General features: G+C 41.0%; 2 protein-coding genes across 5 annotated transcripts in view; both read left to right on the forward strand.

Moving 5' to 3' along the window:
* Positions 1 to 1,092: 1,092 nt before the first annotated feature.
* Positions 1,093 to 2,065, forward strand: Nop10 (NOP10 ribonucleoprotein). The gene is made up of 2 exons (NM_025403.4): positions 1,093 to 1,244; positions 1,480 to 2,065. Exons 1-2 carry the CDS (start codon positions 1,191 to 1,193, stop codon positions 1,618 to 1,620), a joined length of 195 nt encoding a protein of 64 aa, NP_079679.1. The 5' UTR covers positions 1,093 to 1,190; the 3' UTR covers positions 1,621 to 2,065.
* Positions 2,066 to 5,480: 3,415 nt separating this feature from the next.
* The window catches only part of Slc12a6 (solute carrier family 12, member 6), a 96,850-nt gene continuing 77,295 nt past the window's right edge, over positions 5,481 to 25,035 (forward strand). For 2 of the 4 annotated variants that reach the window (NM_133649.2, NM_001362700.1), the window contains exon 1: positions 5,481 to 6,259. In NM_133649.2, coding sequence (NP_598410.2) covers positions 5,989 to 6,259 — 271 coding nt within the window. In that variant the 5' untranslated portion in view covers positions 5,481 to 5,988. Of the gene's footprint in view, positions 6,260 to 23,712; positions 23,973 to 25,035 lie in introns of those variants that run through there. The other 2 variants (XM_006498546.4, NM_133648.2) reach the window with 2 other exon arrangements.

A 25,035-nucleotide genomic window follows, 5' to 3' on the forward strand; every position in this document is an offset into this window, starting at 1 on the left:
AAAAAAGGGTTTCACTGTTTAGAATACTGTCCAGGTAGGCCTTGGACCTAGGATGTTAGAAATCCTTCCGTTTCAGCCTCTGGACTTCTGGGGTTACAAGCACGGGTTAAGCTCCCGGGTTTTTTTAATGTATCTCATGAAAACGGCAGTCGAACTGTCTATAGTCACTACTTAAAAAAAAAAAAAAAAACTTTACGATTTTTCTGGCTACAAGTTTAGTATGCTACTATATTTTTGCCACTATAAGTAGTGCTGCAATGATCATTTTGCAATATCTTGGTTTTAGTTTTTAATTCTTTTTTTTTTTTTTTTTCTTTTTGAGACAGGGTTTCTCTGTATAGCCCTGGCTGTCCTGGAACTCACTCTGTAGACCAGGCTGGCCTCGAACTCAGAAATCCTCCTGCCTCCGCCTCCCGAGTGCTGGGATTAAAGGCGTGCGCCACCTTAAACTAGAATCTTATGAGACTTTTCAGTCTTTTAAAAACTGGAAATACCCCGAGAAGGCGTACCTTACTTGCTATTATCTGCTACTCACCATATAAGAAAGAGCTGAACTTGTGGTCAGGTCCCGAGTTTGAATCTTGGTTCGATCCCTAAAACAAAATCCACCGGTTCACAAGAAAACCTTTCCGTTCTGTTCGCTTTGCATAATATCGAATACCCATCATGCACTCTTTGCCGCCAATACTCTGAAATTGGGCGGGAAACCGGATGTAAAAAGTAGGGTTCAAAAAAAAAAATCTTAACTTCTTCCCTAGGATATAGGAGGTTGAGAATCCTTGAGTCCTTGTTTCTCCAGGAATTCGAAAAGTGGTGCCTCTGAAATGGGTGTGCAATTTGAAATTAAAGATAGGACTGATATCAACAGTGAATGATGCATCAACATTCAACCCACATCCATCCCTACTTCCTAATCCCTGGCAAGTGGCTGGCACACAGTGGGCAGTTCCATGGATCTTAATAACTTTGCAAGGTTGCTGCTAGCTGGAACCCAAGGCCAAGCAAGACTTGCTCTACTATGCCCCCTTCTGGTCACATGGATATGACTGGAGAAATGGACTACATTTCCCAGGATGCCTTGGAGAGACTTCCGTCCAATCTGGAAGGTTGTTGGCGCACGCGATTGAAGCGGCGCACTCGGAGTAAACGCGGCTGGCGGTAGTACGTGTGTCTTTTTGCTGAGGGCAGTTATGTTTCTCCAATATTACCTCAACGAGCAGGGCGATCGCGTTTATACGCTGAAGGTAAGGGGAGGAGGAAACAGCTATATATCAAAAGGACGAGAAATTTAGATGGGAGGAACAGTTGGAACCGGCCTGCGCAGCCCACTGAGTGGAGCCATGTCGGAGCCAAAACGTGGTAGATAGGCAGTGGCTTCTTTTTCTGACCACGCGATCTCCTGGCCTCAGGTCACCCATTTTCTTGTTTCTTTCTATCACACCACTCATATTGAGATATTTTTTATTTTTCCTTGAGCAGAAATTTGACCCTATGGGACAACAGACTTGCTCCGCCCATCCTGCTCGGTTCTCCCCAGATGACAAATATTCAAGACACCGAATCACCATCAAGAAACGCTTCAAGGTGCTCATGACCCAGCAACCGCGTCCTGTCCTCTGAGGGCTCGTTAATCTTTTACGCTGCTCATGCCTCGGCCTATTATCAGCAACCAAACGCGTCAATCTGTAAGCCTTGAAGCCTTCCCATGCTGTTTGGAATCCTATCTCACTCACCACGTGAATGAGTCTATACTGATGGGCCTCGCCTGTAAAAGGAACAATATTTTTCTTTCTTTTTTTCATGCCAGGTTATTAAAGATATAGTGAACTGAAAGTTCATTTTGTGTGTTGTTGGAGGAAGAGATGGGGGAAGGGTAGTACCGTTGGTAGTACAAGGCCACTTGAGAACATTCGTAAGCCCTCATTGTAGCAATAGAACTGTGTGCCATCGACGATAGGGTGTTGGGGGGAAAAAGGCTGTGAAAGACTCCTACAAAGGTCAGCATTCCCTGGAAAACTACTGTCTAATTGTGGGCCCTTTAAAAAATATTCTGAATTCCTCAAAGAGTAAAAAAAAATGTATGTGTGTTTTAGTATTTTACCGACATGTGTCTATGCCTATATGTGCCAGTAACCATCAAGACCAGAAGAGGGAGTCAGATCCCTGGTGACTAGAGACTGATAGCTAGTCTTTCTGTGACTGCAGGGGATAGACACAGGTCCTCTGGGAAGCACCCCTCTCTCCAGTCCTACCACTACATTTTGAGTTCTGAGATAACAAGTATGCCCAACCCTGGAAGTTTTCTTTTTCTCTCTTTAGACAGAGTCTCTATGTAGAGCTGGCTGCCCTGGACCTCAGGTCTAACTGCCTCTGCCTTTGAACACTATCTTAAAGGTGTGCGCCAGCCTGTGGATGTTTCTTTACCAAGCCAGTGAAATCTGTCTGGTAGGAGATATGTCTTCTTGGTTTTTTTCAGTATTGGATACAATTAATTCTGTCCTTCGATTGCAAAAATAAAACATTAGCATTGTTAGCATTACTTCTATGCCACGAGCTGTGCATACCAAAATAAAGACTTCAACCTGGAGGTAGTACTAGTCACCATGGAGAAAAGGAAACGTGTGACTCTAGCAATGACTTAGACAATCCCCTGGATACACATGGCTTTAGGGAGCTTGATTATGTGTTTGGGGGCAAGAGGAAGAGCTGTCAGAGTGAGCTAGGTAGTGCATATAAATACATGCAAAAAGACTGGCATGTGTCAGAGAGCAGAAATTGCGCAAAATGTCATTGTAAAGTCTGTGAAGTTTGAATGGCCATCAAGGCTGCCTTAGAAAGTAGATTCCTGAGGAGATGGGCTTCTTTTCTTCAAGAACAGTTGTAAGGTTTTTGGTTTGGTTTGGTGTGGGTTTTGGTTTTTCAAGACACAGTACATTTGTAAGGTTTTTGTTTGGTTTGGGTTTTGGTTTTGGTTTTGGTTTTTCGAGACAGGGTTTGTATAGCCCTGGCTGCCCTGGAACTCACTCTGTAGATCAGGCTGACCTCGAACTCAGAAATCTGCCTGCCTCTGCCTCCCAAGTGCTGGGACTAAAGGTGTGCATCACCACTGCCCAGCCATTAGCTAGCTATAGGCTATATTTAAAAATCCAGGCTGTGCATGGTAGCTGATGTCTAATTCTGTCATAGAATGAGGTAGAAGGATCCCTATGAGTTCCAAGCCAGCCTAGGCTATGTAGTTAGTCCTTGTATCAGAAAACTAAAGGGAGCTGAGGGTGTACATAACATAGTAGGTCCAGTGACTTTCTAACATGCACATAGCTTTACAGAAGACTGGGTTTAGTGACCCCATAATTCCAGCACTTGGGAAGTAAAGGCAGGTCAGAAGTTGAAAGTCATCCTCTGCCGGGCAGTGGTGGCGCACACCTTTAGTCCCAGCACTTGGGAGGCAGAGGCAGGTGGATTTCTGAGTTCGAGGCCAGCCTGGTCTACAGAGTGAGTTCCAGGACAGCCAGGGCTATACAGAGAAACCCTGTCTGGAAAAAAAACAAAAGAAAAAAGAAAGTCATCCTCGGCTATATAGTTTGAGGACATCCTGTGCAACATGAACTCATGTTTCACTTTCTCTAAAGAGCAAAAGAGGTATTTTGGCAGCAAAGGTGCTTCACCCACAAGCCTGCAGATCTGGGTTCAGATCCTGGGACCTATAATCAGAAGGACTCATGTATTTGTACACTCAAAATAAATAAGTGTACCAGTTTTCTAACCCTGCCCCCACCCTCACTGATGAGGATAGAATCAAGGGCTTTGGATATGTCAAATACTCAAAGATCTAATACAATTTTACATTTTAACGGGTTTCGTTTTATTTCCAAGCTATCAAACTCGACTGGAAATTGCCATTTGGTCAAAGTGAATTTCCAAGCCCTGGAATTAAGATGGTTTTGATTCATTTTTTTTTTAAACTATAAATCTTTTATGTGTATTTAAGTGCAGTGCCAGCATGGGTCTTATCACCTAGACCTGGAGTTACAGGGCCATGAGAACTGGGAACGGAATTAGGGTTTCCTTCAGAGCAGTAAACGCTGTTAACCACTGAGGGTCTAGCCTCCTGCTCCATTATTAAGTCCACTGATTTGCAACTAGGAGGAAAGGAAAGGTCTCAGGAAAGGCTCCAGTGAGTTTCTGCATTTTGATCAAACTTTCAGAGCGTTTTCAAGTAAAACATGGTTGAACTGAAAGTTATTAAAACACCTTGACGAATTAAATAAACATTCTAGTGTTAATAAAGTGGGTCAAATCCTGGAAATGTTGCAGAGCAGATATCCCAATGTCTTCTCCATGTCTGTATAAGTTCTCTTTAATGGAAATTTAAGCCTGGCTTGCAGTTTCAAAAGGATATGAACAAGAAAGGGGAAAGTAGCCCATAATGATGAACAAGATACAGGTGTCTTAGAAAAGACAACTGAATTTTTACAGAGGTCACATCTAAGGTAACTAGATACCGTAATGGGAGGTTTGGGTGCCATAGAGTTAAGGTTTCCAGAGAGCTTTTAGAGATGACCCTTGCGGTTCGCGGGTCAGTGTTCACTGAGTGCCTCTAAGCAGCATACTGAGTACGTGGAGCACAGGTGAGGAAAAAGCAGCTCGCCACACGCGTTCAGACCCTAGGGCGGACTACAGTTCCCGTCGTGCTCCACGTGAGAGTCGCCGGTCCGCGCAGGCGTGGTGCCCTCTGTCTCCCGCGCTGCATGCTCCGGGCGGGGCTGCTGTTGCCCGGCCGCAGGACGGCGCCGCCCTCTAGCTCCCCAGACTTCTCCGGACGGTTAACCTCGAATGAGGAACGAGAGGGGCGGAAAGGGGAGGGCTGCGGCGGCGCGGGCACAGCCCGCCGCGCCCGGGGCGGGGGGCGGCGAGGTCACGTAACGGCCTCGGGCGTCTGCCGGGGAGGGGGCCTCCTGCGCGCCGCGGCTCCGGAACGGTTAGCGGCTAGTAAACAACAGCTGCGCGCGCACCCGCATCAGCTGGCGCGGGCTCCCGCACCTGCGACCTCCTCCGTAGCCGGGACCAGCCTGCCTGGCCGTCTTCTCCCTCCGCCGAGACCCAAGGAAAGCCGGCGAGAGGCTAACGGGCCCCGGGAGGAAAGCGCGTCCTGTCACACGCAGTGCAAACACGGCGAGCGGTCGTGGGCTTGAGGGACTCGCCACGACCTGCCACGACCCTGCAGTGGGAGCTGCCCTGATCCGCTAGCCGCCGCCTCCAGCTCCTTTGCCAGGACGAGACCTCTGGGAGGCAGGAATCCACTCTGCTTCGGCATCCTCTCGTGGCTCTCCTCTTTCTCCTTCCTGTAGTGTGGGGGTATTTTCCCGTTATGCATGCGCATCTCTCCCACCAGACCCAAGTGGATTATCGACCTCAAAAACATCGGGTGGCTCAGCACACACCTCCTCCCAGCCAGACCTGTGGGGTATTCACCTGATACACAACAGGTGGCTGGTGCACACCTTTGCGCAATCTGATCCACGCTCTTATACGCCTGATAAGGGTGGGCCTGCATGCTCCGTCCTCAGCTAGAACCGTGGGACACTCGGCAGATAAAGGACTAACTACCTCATCCGGACCCTGGGGGTTGAGCAGAGGGAGGCGTCACCAGCTGCTGTGAGATCATGGCACGGAGCCCTCAGCCCTGGACCAGGGGAGATAGCTAGGATTCTGAAAGAACCAAGTTATACAGGATTAGCATCGTTTTGTTCTTATTTTGTTTTCTCGAAAATTATTTTTCAGTTACTGGTGGGGCACTTTATAAAACAGCTGGCTTGAATTCTATACACGGATTCTTAATTGGGCCTTTGTGGGCTGTAAATCAGGGTAATTGAGGGTTTTTGGTTTTTTTTCCCCTTCTATTTTTGCAATCAGAAGTAGCTAGTGTAGGAGGAAGAGTTTTTGTGAGCTTTTCCTTTTTTCTTTGTCAAAAAGGAAAGGGGGGGGAAAATGCATCCACCAGAAGCCACCACCAAGATGTCCTCAGTTCGGTTCATGGTGACACCAACTAAGATTGATGACATTCCAGGTTTGTCAGACACCAGCCCGGACCTCAGCTCTCGGTCTAGTTCTCGAGTAAGATTTAGCTCCCGAGAAAGTGTGCCAGAAACAAGCCGTAGTGAGCCTATGAGCGAACTGTCTGGGGCTACTACTTCTCTGGCAACTGTTGCCCTAGATCCTTCCAGTGACCGGACTTCTAATCCCCAGGATGTTACGGAGGGTAAGTAGAGACTCAGAGAGCCGGGTGTTTCAACCCTTGGGTTGTCCATGTTGGCTAACTACCCTAATTTTATAATCATAAATTAAGGCCCACGTTTCTGTGATGCTTACGAGTGTGGGAATAATAGCGACAGTTAGTAGGTCACTGCAGTAGTCTTTTTGGCGTGGGAAAGTAGCTGGCAAGAGGGCAAGGAAATGTCTATTTTGGTTTCCTTATTTCTGTCTTATTTCTAATTAAAATGACTATTTTTAAAAAATTAAATCTTTTACAACACACAAAAAAAGTTCTAAACTAAAATTTTAATGGGCTGGATATGCGCTTTCTAGAGAGCTTTGGGGCTTTGACTCCTAAGTCAGCGTTTAAGGCAGGTTGTTACATCTTGTGTCTTACTGGATTCTTTTGCAGATTCAGTTGGGTGTCATAAAATTATTTTTTGAAATTTATGTTTTTATAGAGTATTTAAAGTAACTGAATTCACTCAAGGAAGTGGTACTCTCTTGAAAGAATGGAACTTTCGAGAGGGACTTCTCGTGCATGATTCCCACATAATTTCCCTGCTGAGCTTTAGATAACTATTTTGTATATTGTATATTGAGTTTTGTAGTCAGAACCTATAGAAGCCACTTCTGTTCGTATTAACCACTTTCCAGACTTGACCTTGAGCTGACGAGCCTGACTTGAATTAGAAGTTTTCCTTTGATTTAGTGGGAAGAGGTGATGCAAGGAGGAAAGTTACTTTTTCCAGACTCAGTTAAAAAACTTGAGAACTGCCACTTAGTTTTATGCCTCATTCGGACCAGCATAAGTCTTTTTTTTTATTATTTAAGTTTTTCCCTTAAGAATCTTAAAGACTTTTAAAAATTCTATTCTACACAAGTTTGAAAACATGGCTTTAGACAGTGACTTGTTAAAGCAAGGCTATCTTACCATTTCCGGTCTCAGGAAATAGTGTTCCTCCTGACCTTAAGTGTTCCGGAAGCCAGAATAGTTTTAGTTCCTCAAATTTGCTTGTTTTTAATGTCTTGAGAAAGATAGACTTGGTAAAGCTTATAGTTCCAAAATTAACTAATCTTTAGCGAGTCATGTTTCTTTTATGGCAGTAGTATGAGTTAATTCCTAGTCTGACTGCTTTCTGTTGCTTAATAAACCTTACACTGGATTATATACACTATGTTAAAGTATGAGATAAAAGATCATAACTTCCTTTTCTACCATATTTATTTATCTATATATATATATATATATATATTTTGTGACAGGATCTCAAGTAGCTCAGGCTGACCTTGAGTTTTCTATATGGTCAAGGATGAGCTTGACCCTGGCTCTACCTCCCAAGTGTTGGGATTGAAGGCCTTTTTCAACCACACCCAGTTTTGTGGGATGCTGTGGATGGAACTCAAGGCAGGCACTCTGTCAACTGAGCTACATCCCAAGCCAGCACCAAATTACTTCCAAATTATGATCTTAATCTTTAATTCATCACATTACATTTGAATTGTTAAAAAATGCCCATTAAACAAATACAGAAGTGGATGCTCACAGCCATCCATTGGACGAAGCACAGGGTCCCCAATGAAGGAGCTAGAGAAAGTACCCAAGGAGCTGAAGGGGTTTGCAGCCCCATACGTGGAACAACAAAATGAACTAACCAGTACCCCCAGAGAACCCTGGGACTAAACGACCAATCAAAGAAAACACATGTTGGGACTCATGGCTCTAGCTGCATATGTAGCAGAGGATGGCCTAGTCGGTCCTTAATGGGAGGAGAGGCCCTTGGTCCTGTGAAGGTTCTATGCTCCAGTATAGGAGAATGCCTGGGCCAGAAAGCAGGAGTGGGTGGGTTAGGGAGCAGGGGGTGGGGGTGGGGAATAGGCGATTTTCAGAGGGGAAACTAGGAAAGGGGATAACATTTGAAATGTAAATAAAATATAAAAAATGCCAATTAAAAACTACAATCTACATAAGTCCTTTCAAGGAGTACTGATAACTTTTTATTCAGTCCTATATTCCAGTCAACTTGATCAGGTCTTATATTTTTATATCCCTACTCAAGACTATAACTATAATATCTATAGCACTTTGTTGTTATTTACATATCTTTCCCAACCAGATTATAAAGTTCTTGAGGACAGGGGCACAGTTTTTGCACCTAATATAATTTATGATATCACATCTATTTTGTGCTCAGTAGTGAGTCAAAGAACTTACAGACATATCCAACAGAAATTCAACAGAATTTTAAAAGATATGGTGAAGAGCCAGAGATGATGGCACACTCCATTAATCCCAGCACTTGTGAGGCAGAGGGCAGAGACAGGCGGATCTCTGGAGGCCAGCCTTATGGATGGATGGATAGATAGATGGATAGATAGATAGATAGATAGATAGATAAAGGGAGATGAAAGATGAAAGGCAACTGCTGAAGCAGAGAAGCAGATGTATGTATCTATATGTATATCTATATATGATGAAACGAGAGAATTGTTTTAAATGTTTCTGTCCTAGTGCAATTTTTTAAAGATTATGATTTATTTATATTAATATTAAAAAAGGAAAACCTCTCCAGCTGGTTCAACTATGAAACCAGTGCTGACCACAGCTCAAAGGGAAGATGACTAATGCTACATACATAGAAAACACTTTCATATAATTTGAAAGGTGATCCAATATGCACTAAGTGCTTAGGGCACATTAGCCTTTTAAGAAAATGTTAGAGGATGTTATATATCTACATTTGGAATCACTACAGTTCCTGTGGAAGTTACTCTACCCAGTTGCTTTCCCAGTTCTATATTGTATAAGTAGGTCTCATCCAATCCCAAGCCCTTTTTTTGTTTGTTTGGTTTTTGCTTTTTGTTTTTCGAGACAGGGTTTCTCTGTGTAGCCCTGGCTGTCCTGGAACTCACTCTGTAGACCAGGCTGGCCTTGAACTCAGAAATCTGCCTGCTTCTGCCTCCCAAGTGCTAGGATTAAAGGCGTAGGCCACCACTACCCGGCTACACTTTCCTTTTTAAAACAGGACTCACTGAACCTGGAGTTCATCTGTTCAGGAGGCCAGCTGGGTAGCCAGCAAGCCCCAAGGATCACTCTCTCTCTCCCTCCACAGTGTTGATTAGATAGGCACACAGTGCTATGCCAACTTTTTACATGTGCACTGGAGAATTCAAGCTCCAGTCCTCATTGTCCATGTTTGGCAAGCACTTTAGGACTGCTCTGTCTCCCTGCCTTTCCAAAAGGGTGTGGGTTAAGGCTTTAATTGTTTCCTCCTCCTCCTCTTCCTTTTTGTACTCCATATTAACATGAAAATCTATAGCATTCTGCCTCCTCTTTTGTTTATGGAATACCCTCTTAGGTACCTTGGTCCCTAAAGCTAGTAGAATTCTAAGATCAGATCATAGAAGTGGGATGTGTGGACTATAATTGACGAATTGACAGTATGTATCATTTTAAAACCTGATAATATGCTAATAGTATCTGTATCACAAAAGCAGTCAGCCAGATTCAGAATATGAGAAATTGTATTTAATGAGTAGATTCTCCAAAACATGAATGGCACAGTGTAGAAGAATGATTTATAGATTAAAAAGAGCCATGGCAATCAAATGCAGCATGTAGGTTTGGCGCCTACAGTGGACAGAACAACTATAAAAAGACACTTGTGAGATAATGAGAACTGGGTAGTTAGTGTACATCTGTAGTCCCAGTATTCAACGTAGCAAGATAGAGGGATCAGTTATACCTACTAACCTAGACAGCATAATGAGACACTGCCTCAAAAACAAATGAGAGTCACAGTAATTGAGGGAATTTGAAATACATGGCTTTAAAAAACATTAAAGAAATTCTAATTTTCTTAGATCTACTTAAGATATTGTTGTTATGAGAAGCCCTCAGGTAAAGATAACCTGTTGGAGTATTTACAGGTGAGATGAAATGGTCTGGATTTCACACACACACACACACACACACACACACACACATATACACACACATACACACACACATACACACACACACTCACACACACATACACACACACACACACACACACACACACACAGGAAAGAAAAAAAGAAAAGCTTGGAAAACAGTACTGTTGCTAAAAAGTATGTGAAGAGCCACTTACTATTTTCACAGCTTTTATTCTATAAAGAAAAACATTTGAAAGGTTGAGTTGTGTACTCAAGAGTCAGAGACAAGATCACAGGTTCAAGACCTGCCTAGACATCATAGGCCCTTGTCAGAAAAAACAGTGCCAGGGCTTACAGCTTTATGGTAGAGAGTTCGCTGCACACTCATGGGCCTTTGGCTTGACCCAGGGCTTTCTCCCACTCCCCCAAGAAATGTTGGTATTTTCAGAGCTGGCTTTGGAGGGAGTATCTTCTGTTCTAGAGGCAGTCCTGGGATTCCCTGGATATGGATAAGCACCATTGATTACCACAGTAATTATGTCACCTTCTGAGCTCCCATCTCAGTGTTCTCTTCCATTCCTCACCAAGTCTTTCCTCAGTGAGCCCACATGCTTTTCCTCTCATTGGCATGCTGATGGCTTCGAGGTTTCATAATTTTTTCTTTTTTCTTGAAAATAGGTTCTTTTCTTATTCACTATATCCTATTATCACCTTTACTAATGGAGAAGCATAAGGGGAGGAGGATAGTCCTGGAGGTCTGGAACCTTACAAAAGTCATGTCTTTGTTTTAATAATAAGGGGAGTGCTATTTCAGGTAGCCTGTAATGACCTATCAGGACATTACAATGTTGCTATTTAAGGCATATTACCCTATATCCTTTTGGATCATGGATGGTTTCCATTTTGCTCCTGGTAATTAAAACATTTCTGGACTACCAAGAACTTTGCACAAATTCTAACAAGGTTCCACCTTTATGCCCTGAGTCATAATGGCTTCGTTGGAGAAGAGCAAGCTGGCATTCAGTTCTCACTACGCTTGCTCTTTTGGCCTGATGCATTTATGCACAGTATACACCTGACAAACTTGTTAACTGAGAATAAATCAACTCCTATGCACTTTAGTTTTGGGCATTAGTTTTTGAATAGAATGTATCTCTTCACAGTATATGAAATTTTTAAATGTTCACTGTTGGAATTATAATCACTGTTAAATGTTAAACAAAATATTGTTTTAATTGGGTTTTATAAGTTTTATAAAATCTTATTGGTTTGGTTTGGATTTTTGTTTGTTTGTTTTTAGAGACAGGATTTTTTTCTGTGTAGATCTGACTGCCCTTGAAGACACTCCATAGATCAGGATGGCCTCAAACTCAGAGACTCGCCTGCCTCTGCCTCTCAAGTGCTGTTATTAATGGTGTTTGCCACCACCACCTGACTAGAGCCCTTAATTACAAATGAAGGCAAAACCACATAACATATAACATATGAAGGCACGTACATGGGACATTTTGCCTGGACAATAATAGTTCAATGGTTGGTTAGTAAGAAATATTTTCTTATGGGGGCCGGGCAGACAAAAAGAAACAAAAACAAAAAAGAAAGAAAAAAATATTTTTTTAATTCTAAGGTATACCTTTGTCCTATTTTAACATTTTTTTTTTGCAGAACATTTTATTCCTGCTGATCTTGAGTGTCTGTGTATATATGTGTGTGTGTGTGTGTGTGTGTGTGTGTATGACTGACCACACACAAGAACCTGTGAGTGTAGTTAAGAGACTGAACCCAGGGTTTGTTGCCTTCTAATTACATGGCCTGCCATGTTCTGCCACTGAGAAGTCTCCAGCCATATATTTAAGTTGTGTTATTGTATGTACTAAAGGTTGTTCTGGGCATCTCTTATAGCTTCAGTTCATCTCAAATTCATTAACATCCAACTTCCACTACCCAAGTGCATATTTTTTCTTGAAGTGGGATGAGTGTGTGTGTGTGTGTGTGTGTGTGTGTGTGTGTGTGTGTGCATGTGCTTTCACAAGCATGTGACCTTGCACATGCGAGCATGCTTGTGTATGTGGAGGCCAGAATCTTGGGTATCACCTCTGCAGCCACCCGTGCTGCCTTTGAGATAGGGTCTCTCACTGATCCTTGGTGCTCACTGATTAGGATAGGCTGGCCAGGCCCCCTATTTGCTAGCAGGTTCTTTACTCACTGAGCTATTACTCCAATTTTTAAGCTCCAAGTCAGTAGTGAAACTTAATTCACAAGGTTTCATAATCAAGTCAGAATAAATAAATTAATCTCATGGACTGGTAAGATGGTTCAGTGGATAAAGACACCTGCCACCAAACCTGATGACATTACTTCAGTCTCAGAACCCACATGATGGAAGGAGAAAACCTATTCCTAAAAAGTTATTTATTATCTGTCTTCCAACCAGCATATGCACATGAATTAGTGTGAGCGCCCACTTGTATACACACACACACACACACACACACACACACACACACACACCAGATATGTAATAAATCTCAACTGTTCAAAATTTCAGATGTTGAAATTTTTTTTCCATAGAGTAACTGGCAAGATGGAAGTTTTCAACTGTGCAGTGTTTAGGGCTGGAGAGCTGGCTCAGCAAGCTGTTCTTGCAGATGACCTCAATGCGAGTGTGAGTCTCGGCACTCGCGTCAGGCATCTCAAAGTAGCCTGTATCTCCAGCCTCAGAGGACCGATGACTCCTCCATTCACGTGCACAGACAGTCCTACCCACTTGTAAACACACACAATTCAAAGTAGATTTTTTAAAATGTGTGGTTTTTTAACATTAAAAAGCTCAAAACTAGGGGAAAAAAGCAATATTAAGTCATTAAGTGGCAGGTATTTGGGTTTCTTTTTTGTCTTGTTTTGTCTTTCATATTTAGTTTTGTCTTTTAGTATTTTATTTTGTGGGTGTGAGTGTGCACCATGAGGCACATGCAGGGGCTGAAGACAAGTTTAGGGAGGTGCTGCTCTTTCAGCATGGAGGTCCTAGAGACTGAACCCAGGTCGCTGGGCTTCGGGACAAATGCCTTTGGCCTTTGTCACTTCACTGACCCCTTATGCTCCCAATTTTAGTCCTTTGTATTTAAAGATCTCTTTGTAGTCAGGAGCTAGCTGCATTCCAGCTTCTAGGTTCCTCACCTAGTAATCAGTGGCCGCCTTCGGTTTGCTGTTTATTGCTGCATTTGATAATCCTTGGTGTGTTTCTAGTGACCTTGAGAAGTCCATGTGCAAAAGCCAATTGATAACATTTATCTGTTTGCTTTCATAATCATTTCGTACATTAAAGATTTTAGCTAAATGGCACTTGAGTTTCTTCCATCTTACCAGTTAGGTTTGCCTTCACTTTGATGAAAAGCTCTTCATTTTGCATATTGCTGGGTAAAGAAAAAAAGAAAACTCTATTAAGTATAAACTTGTGCATACACCTGTACTTTTTCACCTAAGGAGTGAACCGTTGTCTGTACAAGAAGTTACAACACAGATTAAATTTTTAAAAAATGTTTGTTTGTTTGTTTATTATGTGAGTGCACTGCTGCTGTCTTCAGACACCCCAGAAGAGGGCATCAGATCCCATTACAGATGGCTGTGAGCCACCATGTGGTGCTGGGAATTGAATTCAGCACCTCTGCATGAGCAGTCAGTGCTCTTAACTGCTGAGCCATCTCTCCAGCCCAAACTCTTTTTTTCCCCTAAGATTTATTTTATGTATGTGAGCGCTCTATCTATCTGCATGTGCACCTGCATGCCAGAAGAGAAACCAAATATAATTAGAGTTTGTTTTGCTTTGAGATTATTTGCATTTATTACCTTAAACATAAATAATGCTTATTTTCATTATTGAAAATAAAAATGGCTAGTTACATCCTAAGATGCAAACAAAAGGCTCGTGACTGATTCACCACCCACCCCTTGGTTAGCAGTGTGATCTATTCCACTTACGGGACTAAGCACAGGTAGGAGCTAGGATCCATGTTCTTCTGTATAGATAAGGTTAGCTCTTTCCTTTCTTGAAAAAAAAAGTTTTGGTATTTTTCACCGTGGATTTTTGTTTGTTTTTTGTTGTTGTTGTTGTTTTCCTGTGCTAAGATAAACTTTTTCTTGTCTAAGAAAAAATCTGAGGCATCAGATAAGTAGATTGGTCAAATCCATGGTAACCATTGACAAGTAGTGATTGAGCCCAGGGTACTGTGTGACTCCAGTGGTAGTATTTTTGTCTTACGAAAGTTGACCCTGCCAAAATGTTTATTAAATTTAAATATATAATAATATAACAGATGCATGAAAGAAATACCCCAGGACATTATTTTGCCTGACATTCAGAGGAAAACTACAAACAGAAGGCAATACAATTATTATTTTTGTTTTGTTTTTTTTTTCGAGACAGGGTTTCTCTATGTAGCCCTGGCTGTCCTGGAACTCACTTTGTAGACCAGGCTAGCCTCAAACTCATAAATCTGCCTGCCTCTGCCTCCCGAGTACTGGGATTAAAGGCGTGCGCCACCACGCCCAGCTGGCTTCTTTATTTATTTTTCAATTTTTCTTTTTTGAGGCAGTCTTGCTGCTGTTTAGCCCAGTTGGCCTTGAGTGTGGATCCTCCCTATTCAACCTTCTGATTTCCTGGGTACGAGGCATTCACCCCCACCATGCCGGAACCAAAGCAGTGGTTCATAAAATCATTTTTTCTTTGAAGTAGAAATTAAATTAACAGGGTTGGTCCTGAACTGGGGAAGCTACTCAGTGATAGACTATTAACATAGCATATGCAAGGCCCTAGGGTCAACAGCTGGCACTATCGACCAACTATTGCTTGCTTAATCGATTATTTTGTTAACAAGGACATTTTCTTTGGGACTGTGTTTTCATTGTTTTTTCCTTATGTTTTAAGACTATATTTATAGTTTTGATAGTGTGTTGCATAGTGTCATGTTTGTATTCTGTAGACTTTTATCAATAGAAATATATTTTAGGGCTAGAGAGATGGCTCAGCAGCTAAGAGCAGTGACTGCTTTTCTGGAGGTCCTGAGTTCAAATCCCAGCAACCACATGGTGGCTCACAACCATCTGTAACAAGACCTGATTCCCTCTTCTGGTGTCTGAAGACAGCTGCAGTGTACCTACATATAATAAATAAAATAAATCTTTAAAAAAAAAGAAATGCATTTTAACCTGCCAATAATTTAATAATAGAAAAATTAAATGTGTAGATGGGATATTAAACTGCAGTGAGGAACTGAGTTGTCTGTATTCTTAGCTACCAGTGTTGCCTCTTTGGTTGGTGATTCTTGGATGTCATTTACCCCTAGGCTCAGTGACATTAGACCAAGGGGAAAACAGCCCTGTACAGGAAGTTACAACACAGACTAAACTTTTTTATTTTCATAAGATTTAATTTATTTTATGTATGTGTGTGCACCTATATGCCAGAAGATGGCATTAGATCCTATTACAGATGGTTGTGAGCTACCATGTGGTTGCTGGGAATTGAACTCAGGACCTTTGGAAGAGCAGCTAGTGTTTTTGTTTGTTTGTTTGTTTGTTTGTTATTGTTGTTGTTTTTTGAGACAGGGTTTCTCTATATAGCCCTGGCTGTCCTGGAACTCACTCTGTAGACCAGGCTGGCCTCGAACTCAGAAATCTGCCTGCCTCTGCCTCCTGAGTACTGGGATTAAAGGCGTACACCACCATGCCTGGAGATTAAACTCTTAAGAGTCAACTTTAAGAGCCAAACAATTTCCAGAGGCATTTGGTAATACCTCATTTAGTGTTTGGACACTGCTGCTAAAAATGACAGATTGCCCTGAAGTTAGCTAGCTAGCCATCACATCCTATTACATCCCTCCAGTGAGCTCCCAGCTTTGGGCTCCTGAAGAAGTAACCGGTCTGAGCAGAGTGGTGGGATGTCATGCTCTCCTGGTTCTTTGTTGGCTTGTGTATTGTACTCAGGATGTATAGTTCATTGGATAACAGGACTGCACACTCATGCAGGGCTGGGGACGGGCGGTGCCTTGCATTGACTCATTCCCATTTCTGGTACCTGTTAGGCACTCTAGTAGTAGAGAGTAAATGCATGATTCTTTGAGAGTTTGGAGGCCTCAACCAGAGGACTCTTGCCTTTTGTTCTCTACAACAGTATGAGCCCACCAGGAAGGAATGTCTTTCATCTTTTATCTTTAAGGCCTTTGGCCTTAAAATTTATTAAATATTAACCACTTCAACTATTTCATAGAAATCTGTTTTCATAGTTTTAAATAGTATGTTCTTGCTATCCTTGTTACCCGGTCTTCACAAAAGTTATTCACTCACCGTTTCTGTACTTGTATGCTACGTGAGATAAAACTTAGAATTTTAAGTCATTTAAATTAAAAATTGTTTTAGATAGTTAATTTTATGTGTATGAGTGTTTCGCCTACATGTATGTATGAGCACTACAAGCATACCTGGAGCCTTCAGAGGTCAGAAGTAGCACTGGGTCCCCTGGGACTGGAGTTACAGATGGTTGTGTGCCACCATATGGATGCTGGAGTTGAATTCAATTCTGCAAGAATAAGTGCTCTTAACCATTGAGCCATCTTCCCAGCCCATTAATTTGATATTTTAAACTATTATTCAGTCTCTCAGTAGCAGATAAAAGGGGTTGCTGAATATGATAAATAGGGAAGGTGTAGGCACATCTTTTATTGGAGAATGAGAATATACTTAGCAGACTCCAGCAATAGCAGTAACTCTAAATTTAAGTAATGAACGACTCATTATCTTCTGTAAGATGTTTACAGAATTCTATAGAACAGTCATTCAGAATATGCAGATAGTGCTGGGTCATATTGCCTATCAGAGGAAGTAAGGTAAGAAATTGAAATTTTAGAAGCTTGCATGGTAGCTTAATAGAACAATCTTTTATCTGCTGAATTTCATGATTTAAAAAATTGGGATTTATGCCAGGCAGTGGTGGTGTGTTCCTTTAATGCCAGCACTTGGGAGGCAGAGGCAGGCGGATTTCTCAGTTTGAGGCCAGCCTGGTCTATAGAGTGAGTTCCAGGACAGCCAGGGCTACACAGAGAAACCCTGTCTCGAACCCCCCCCCCCCAAAAAAAAAATCTGCTTGGCATGGTTGTATACTCCTGAGAAGATAGAGACAGGATGATCAGGGCTTTAAGGACAGTCTCCATTCCATAATGTATTTGAGGCTGGGCTGGGCTACATGAGACCATGTGTCATTAAATAGAAAAAAAAACTTCACCAAAAATAGTTGGCAAAACACTATTCTAAAACAGCAGTGAATCATCTTTCATACTTGTGCCTGACATCCCAAGTGACACCACACTCAATGCGGGGATTGAGTAGTTTCTCTACCGTTGGTTCTAAGTAGTCTGGAATAGGTTTTTCTTTCCTGCAACTGTTTTTTACCTACGAATCATTGCGCTAGGGTTGGGAAATGACTCTGTGTATAAGCGTGCTTGCTCCCAATCCCAGAATTGGGAGATGGCAGGGCTCACTGGCCAATCTGCTTTTTCAGATTCAGTGAACTTCAAGTTCCGTGAAAGACCTTGACTCCAGAGAATAAGGCAGAAAGACATAAAAGAGAACACTTGATTTTATTTTCTAACTTACACATACACATATGAACATACCCCACCACACACACACACACACACACACACACAAGATCTCTGTTCTAACATGTAACATAGGTTTCTTTATAAGATATGTTAAAATTTGGGAGTTTTATACTTTATAAATTCTTCAGTTCAGATATTTTAAATAAATGATAGAGGGAGGAACTTGTGAGGGCCCATGCGTAGCTGAGGAGTTATTGGTAGCTAACACTGCTGGAGAAGTGGGTCAGGAGTCATTTTTCTTCAGTGGCGTAACCACTGGTAGGTAGTCTGTGCCCCGACTCAATAACCCATACCATGCTCATGCAAGCAACACCAATTAACTTGAGTAGGTCACTTAAAAACTACATAAACCTAGAAGGAGTACTTATTGGAAAGAAAGAATTCAGTGGAAGTGAGGAGCAAAAGAGGGTAAGGAAGGAATATTATCAAAATATGTTCTATACATTTATAAAAGTGTCTGTGTAAATGAAAGTGTAATTTTTAATTTATTTGAGTGCTGGCTAATAGTTCCCATGATTTAGTAAAGATATCTGCTTAAAGCCAGATGTGGTTGTGCAGGCCCTTAATCTCAGCACCAGGGAGGCAGGAACAGACAGATCTTTGTGAGTCTAGGCCAGCCTGGATTTTATAGTGAGCTCCAGATTGGCTGGGACTAACAGTAAGACTCTGTTTCAAAAAACAGAATCAGAAAGCCTACCATAACTATTGTGAAGATAATCCTATGTTGGACCTGCTTCCGGTATTTGCTACTGCCTTTCCTATTTGTTAAAATGCCATTGGAAGGAAAGTGAATACTGTAGCTGGATAGCCACCCATTGGGCTTGATTTGAAGGTTCCACCTCCAGTATTTATTTAGCTCTTAACAGCAGAGAAAGTACTTTGAATGCTGTCTAAAATCTGCAGGAATTTAGGAGAGGTTCATGTGATTTGAATCTGTTTCAAGGCCAGAATTCATTGCTCCTCACTGAGGATTCCCAGTGAGCACAATACTTTCATAAAGCTTTATCTTGTGTGGTGTGTGGTCATATGTGTATAAGTTAATGAGAGAATTCTGGGAACAGGTAGGTGTATGCAGATGAAGACTGCACAGTGTGGGCTCATGATATCTAGTCTGTTGTATCTGTGTTCTGATCTTAAAATGTTTTTATTTTTACTGTGTATGTATTGCTATTTTACCTGTATGTATGCCTGTGTGCCATGTATGTATCTGATGCCCAGGGAGGTCAGAAGAAAGCAGTGGATTCCCTTGGATGGGAATTATAGGTGGTTGTTAGAGGGGTTTTTTGTTGGTGGTGGTGGTGTTAGGAGTCAAAAATGCAGGTCCTCTAGAAGGCCAGCTGAGCCATCTCTCCTGCCTCTGTGTCCAGTTTATAAAAATAATATGCCTGCATCTTTGATCAAATTTAATTTTATATGTTATTTTCAAAAAGGGTTCTATTTCAATTTAAATATACTACAAAATGTGTAACATTAAATTAAAATTGTTTCAAGATGGGCATGGTTCCTCTTATTTCTGTACTAAGGGGGCTGAGGCAGGAGGATCATAATATCCAGACCAGGTTAGGCTACTATTAAGACCCAGTCTCAAAAAACAAAAATGAAAACTGAACCTTTCAGCAATCAAATCATATGCCTCTAGGCTGGTTGTGGTGGCGCACACCTTTAATCCCAGCACTTGGGAGGCAGAGGCAAGAGGATCTCTGTGAGTTTGAGGCCAGCCTGGTCTAGAGTAAGTTCAGAGCAGTCAGAGCTACATAGTGGGACCCTGTCTCAAACAAACAAACAAACAAAGATCATATGGCTCTAGGATATTCATATATAATTTAACTGTCAGTTTCTGAAAGCCAAGATAAAAATACATATGATTTGACCAAAATTTGAGTATTTTTTGCCATTGGAGAGAATAATTAGAAATTCTTACAATTTGATAATTTTTGTGAAAATAATTTTCTACTGACTTGTTCTTGTTCCAGTCTTTTCACTATGTTTAACTCATCTTTATTTTTATTTTTTTTAAATAAACTGCTTGAATCAGACAAAACACTGGTTATCATGAATTGTAAGTTCAGCCTAAAAATACATAATTGCATGGGGTGGAGCAGTAAGTTATAATTTTAAAATAATTACTGTAACTAGTCTTCTTTTGAAGGATGACTCTTCTGACAATTTAAAGATAGTTACAAATAAACATTTTACTGAAACTATTAGCAAAGAAAGTTTTGTCTATTTTGGTCCTAATGTAAACAACACTGTAGAAGGGAGACATTAAAAATGTTCCTTTGCATAAAGGTCCCTGGCCTGGCCTTAGTATCTTATTAATTTTAAATGCCACACATTTTTAAAACGTGACAGTGTAAATATTTCACACCTGCACATCAACTCTCAACATCCAGGGCTCTAAACTGAAGCACAAGCAAAGCATTTATGGAGCTCTAGAACCTGTGTGTGAAAAGGAGCGTGCGTGACCCCACAGTGACTCTGCCGAGTCCTCTTCCATTGTATGTCCTTAGGTTTCATTAGGAAAATGGTCAAATGGACAGACAACTTGAAGGACGTCCACAGTGAGCACATAATTTTTATTCCATAGGTGACTATACCTTTCTGCTTCACTAATCTATTTTTAAAGCATTTTAAAGTTATAGGAATCAAATGCTTCACCCCCAGTAACACTGATATGTGTTTCATTTGTGTTGTCTATAATGCATAATCTCTAATTTTAATCATAATGGTGTTAAATTTACCCGATTATTCCTCTTCATTGTTGAGTAACGGTCTGCTGTCTAAATCTACTGAAGTGTTTATCCTATTGATTTATAGATATTGGGCTGTTTACTATTTGGGCCATTGTGAAGAAAGCTGCTATATGCATGCTTTTTTTTTGTTTTTTGTTTGTTTGTTTCTTGTTTTTTTTTTGTTTTGTTTTTTTGTTTTTTTGGTTTTTTTTTTTGTTTTTTGTTTTTTTTTTTTGGTAACTACATCTTTTAGTTCTCTTGGTTAAAAATGCCAAGAGGGTTTGCTGGGTCACATGGTAAAAGTATATTTTAGATTTATAAAAAGCTAGAACTTTCGCCCAAGGGAAAGTCCTTGATGACCCCTGACGGGGAGTATGTTTTCAAATGCTTCTTAGCCTTTTGTTTATTGTCCTTTGTCAGCTGTTTGTTTTAATCATAAGTCTTGTCTTTTTATTCCTGAGTTTAAGAAATCTTTGTGTAGTTTATATCCAAGGTTCTGCATTTCAAGGTAAATTGAGATACCAGTTCACTTTCCCACAAACTTGAATGTGTATTATTATTTAAAGCTTAGAATTTGTTCAAGGCTTTTTCTTCTGAAGTAAACTTCTTATACAGTGAAATGCAAAGGGACATTCCAAGTAAATTGACTGAAATTGACAAATGCATACACTTTCTAGCAAGATCTCTAGTGTCATGTTTTCAGGAAGTTTTGCTGTGTTGGAGCCCAGCTAATCTCCACTCCACCTTCTCAGAGGCAACCATTGTACTAATTAGAAAGGCCGTTAGCACGAATATAACAACAGTAGGTTATATTCTAACATTTTCACGCCCATGTGTTGTGTACTTTGATCCTGTTCTCCTCATTGCCTCCTTTCCTTCCCCTCACTGGTACCCTGACTTTTCATCAGTCGCTCCCTCTAAAGTCTAAACTCCACGTACAAGCTACAGTACAGTATAGTAGTTGTCATTCTGAGCACAGCCTATTTGCTTAACGTGATGATTTCAGGTTGTACTTTTTTTTTAAAAAAAAAAAAAAAACAAACCCATGTTTTCTTTATCCATTTATCTGTTTTAACAACACCTAGACAGATTTCATCTGGCTTTCCATGCCATAGACTGTTTTAAACGTTAAAGCACTGCAAACACATTCATGTTGTGTTTATCTGGTGGTCATTTTTAACATCTCGAATGGTAAATACACTTTGGCTCTATAGTTTTTTTCTTACGAATGAATATGTATGGTATTTCCACTTTAGAGACGTCAGGAATATAAGCATTTTGTGGAGCACAGTTTGATTGTTAGGAGAGAATGCTCGAGAGTGAAGTTGTTGATTGCTAGGGCAAGTCCAGACTCTTCTATAGTTATCCACCTTAACAGCCGCAGCCACAGTGTTTGAGGGTCCTTTCTTTCATTCTACTTTGTTGCCACATTTGGTCTTTTTAATTTTAGCTGTCTCAGTGGGACTGTGTTAGTATATTATTGTGACAGTGCATTGTGTTTTCTGTGTATGATGTCTCACCTTTATGTAATTATTTTCTGTCCACATCATTCATATCTTAATGTTACTTCACCTTCAGTGTTCTATGGCCTGCACATCTATCTACAGTTAATCCCCAGAGAGAATTGTAAAATTGCTGACCGCTGTGGTACAAAACACTGAGCTGGTAAATAAATTACTCCTGTCATAGAGTTTATTAACAGGGCTTTGTCACACTCCTTCTTGTTCAGTTTGATGGACTTTAGAGAAGAGGAGAGTGAGATGATAACATTTAGATTTAGTCTTTTTTTTTTTTTTTTTTTTGCTTTGTTTTTTGTTTTTGCATCAGATCTCATTACAGATGGTTGTGAGCCACCATGTGGTTGCTGAGAATTGAACTCAGGAAGAGCAGCCAGTGCTCTTAACCACTGAGCCATCTCTCCAGTCCCATGAAGGGACTTTTAAAAGTCTTAAGATCCAAACCCTATTGCTAAAGCAGTTAAATAGAAATATCTGAGATAGACCCAAAGCATCAATATTTTAAAAGCTCCCCAGGTGAATGAATGACTGCAAACCATGACTATCAGGAACATATGAAGTAGAAGTTAAGTACTTGTGAACTTTCTTTTAAATTTAGTGAGTCTTTGTTGCCTACCAAAAGGCTTTAGGTATTTTAAAGTTTGCCTTACCATTCACCGTGACTTTAGTCATCTTTTGTATCTAAATGTTTGTGCAGTGAGTTAATGAGACTGATGTAGAGTTTCTAGTGCAATGCAGAGCACAGCGTAGGACTGACTACTGTAGAGGTGGTGTGCTTTGAATGAATGATGATCGCATTCATTCTCTAGTCAGCACATTTTACTGAGTCTTGTCTGGCAGAAGACATTTCTAATGACAAAGTCTTGCTATGGTACCAACATGGAAAGTAACATAAAGCTTGATTTACTCTCCCTGCCCGTTTAATCAGCTGAGCACTTGATAAAGCTATTCAATGTTATTGTGGAGTAAAGTATGTTACTATGTTATGGGACTACAGGCACCTTAAGGATACCTTTTTCTTTAAAACAGTTATGTTGAAGCTTCCTTTACATACCAATTTAAAACTTTAAATACAGTTTTCTCTTTTAAACTTGTGCTTTTGATAAAATTAGTTCTCTTCTTGAATGTCCTTGCAAGCATCTGGGCATCCAAAACTGGGTTGTTTATAAAATATGATGTGTCATTAAATATTGGCTAAGTAGATGTTTCACCTGAAGGAGGAGAGAAGCCTTTCACTGACTCTTGCAAGGTTTTCCCATATGCTTTGAACTTAAGCAACAATGGAAACCGTCCTTTTGTTTTCTGAGTTGACATAGTGCCAGTCTTCATTAAAGAGGGTAGTTTGTGAAATAAAGTGTTCCCTGATCTTTCTCGTGTGAAGTAAAAGGACAGATGATGAGTAAGGTTGAGATGATGGAACCCAGAGAAGTGGCAATAAATTAAAGGAAACAAGTGGGAGACACAGGGTGGACAGCTCTTGATGAGCTCACGGGCTTTAGCTTTCTGCCGCCTGGAGAAACTGCCCAGACAGTTGGAGTTCTACAGGTTAATAACAATAAGCTGGGGTGGAGTGCTTAAGCCTTTTAAGAGAATGATAAACAGGGCGGAAGGCGTGTCTTCAAGCGTCCCACTCCCTTGGGGCTATGGTCACGTGGGCTCAGTACTTCCCGATTCCCAGCCACTGTCTCCCTAGGCTGTGCTCTGAGTGTGGAGGGAGAGAGGCAGGGACGCACGGGAAGGAAATTTAAACGCTGAAAGCAAGGGTCTGTCTGTAAGAACAATGCCGCACTTCACTGTGACCAAGGTAGAAGACCCAGAGGAGGGGGCAGCTGGCCCCCTCTCTCCTGAGCCCAGCTCAGCAGAAGTAAAAGCCCGGATTCAGGATCCCCAAGAACCAGGTAAGTCCTGCGCTTGTAGCGTCGGGGGACCCACAGACTAGTTTTTGTGAAGGAAGCGGTAACTTGGCCATCAGTCTTCAAACTGTTGCTTACAGATGCTGATGGAGAAAAGGCGTGTTTTTCAGTTGTTTCACTCCCCGTATATCTGATAACGTGCCTTTTTTTTTTTTTTTTTCCACGAAGCGGTTTGTTTTTTCCTCTACAAAGAGTTTTCTGTGTCCATTACCAACAGGTGAAATTGAATCGGTAGCAATGTATGAAAGGAGTTTTCAAGCACAAAGAAAGACAGTAAAAGTCATTTATGCAGATTTTAGAATTCAGTTTTCGCTCAGATGGCTTAAATTCTATCTAGAAAAAGCTTCGAACCAAACAGATATTGGCCTTTTAATCTTAGCTGTTTATATAATATATCCAAAGGGAGCATGGTTCAGTAGTTTTGTTCTGTGGACTTTTTACTTGTGAACCTGCGGTTATTCAGAACCCTGCCTCAATTTACCCGGTACACAGTAAATCAGTAACAAATGTTCTAATAACTTAAAAAGTACATTGGTTGGGCATTGTGGTGATCAGCATAGCATCGGGTTTAATAAAAGTATTTAATGAATGTGCTCATCTCTTTGTGGCCTCTGAATGTTGACAGTTAGACTTTCCTGGGGAATTGTGGTTTGGGATTTTTAAACATGCAATTAAAGTATTAATACTGTGGTATTAAGTATAGTTACACTTTGACTCTAATTTTTTTAAATTTGTAAATCGTTAGCAACATCTGTATGTGGGAAAAGTTAAGGGAAATGCACAATTCCTCTGTAGCTCTTTCTTGTGACAGGCAGCTGTGGTTAGCAACCTTGAACTTGAGATGGAGAGAAGTGTTGGAATAGGAGACGTTCCATTTATTCACCCTCATTCTTGGAGTGAGAGACTTTGTCAGGAGACAGTAAAGAAGGTAGATTAAAATGTAAAACATGTAAATGTTTTGCCCACTATGTAATTTTTGCTTTGCTGAATAGCAGCGAACTGTGAGTTAGTCTATGCTCTCTTACTTGAACCTGCTTTTCTATGGCTT

The sequence above is a fragment of the Mus musculus genome, chromosome 2 (genome assembly GCF_000001635.26).
Source record: "Mus musculus strain C57BL/6J chromosome 2, GRCm38.p6 C57BL/6J".
Taxonomy (NCBI): domain Eukaryota; kingdom Metazoa; phylum Chordata; class Mammalia; order Rodentia; family Muridae; genus Mus; species Mus musculus.

What these genes read in the sequence shown, in the direction of transcription:
- Nop10 (NM_025403.4), top strand. Translation starts at nt 1,191, where the DNA reads ATGTTTCTCCAATATTACCTCAACGAGCAGGGCGATCGCGTTTATACG. An exon ending in ATCGCGTTTATACGCTGAAG is followed by an intron (nt 1,245 to 1,479) that starts GTAAGGGGAGGA and finishes TTCCTTGAGCAG; the next exon opens with AAATTTGACCCTATGGGACA.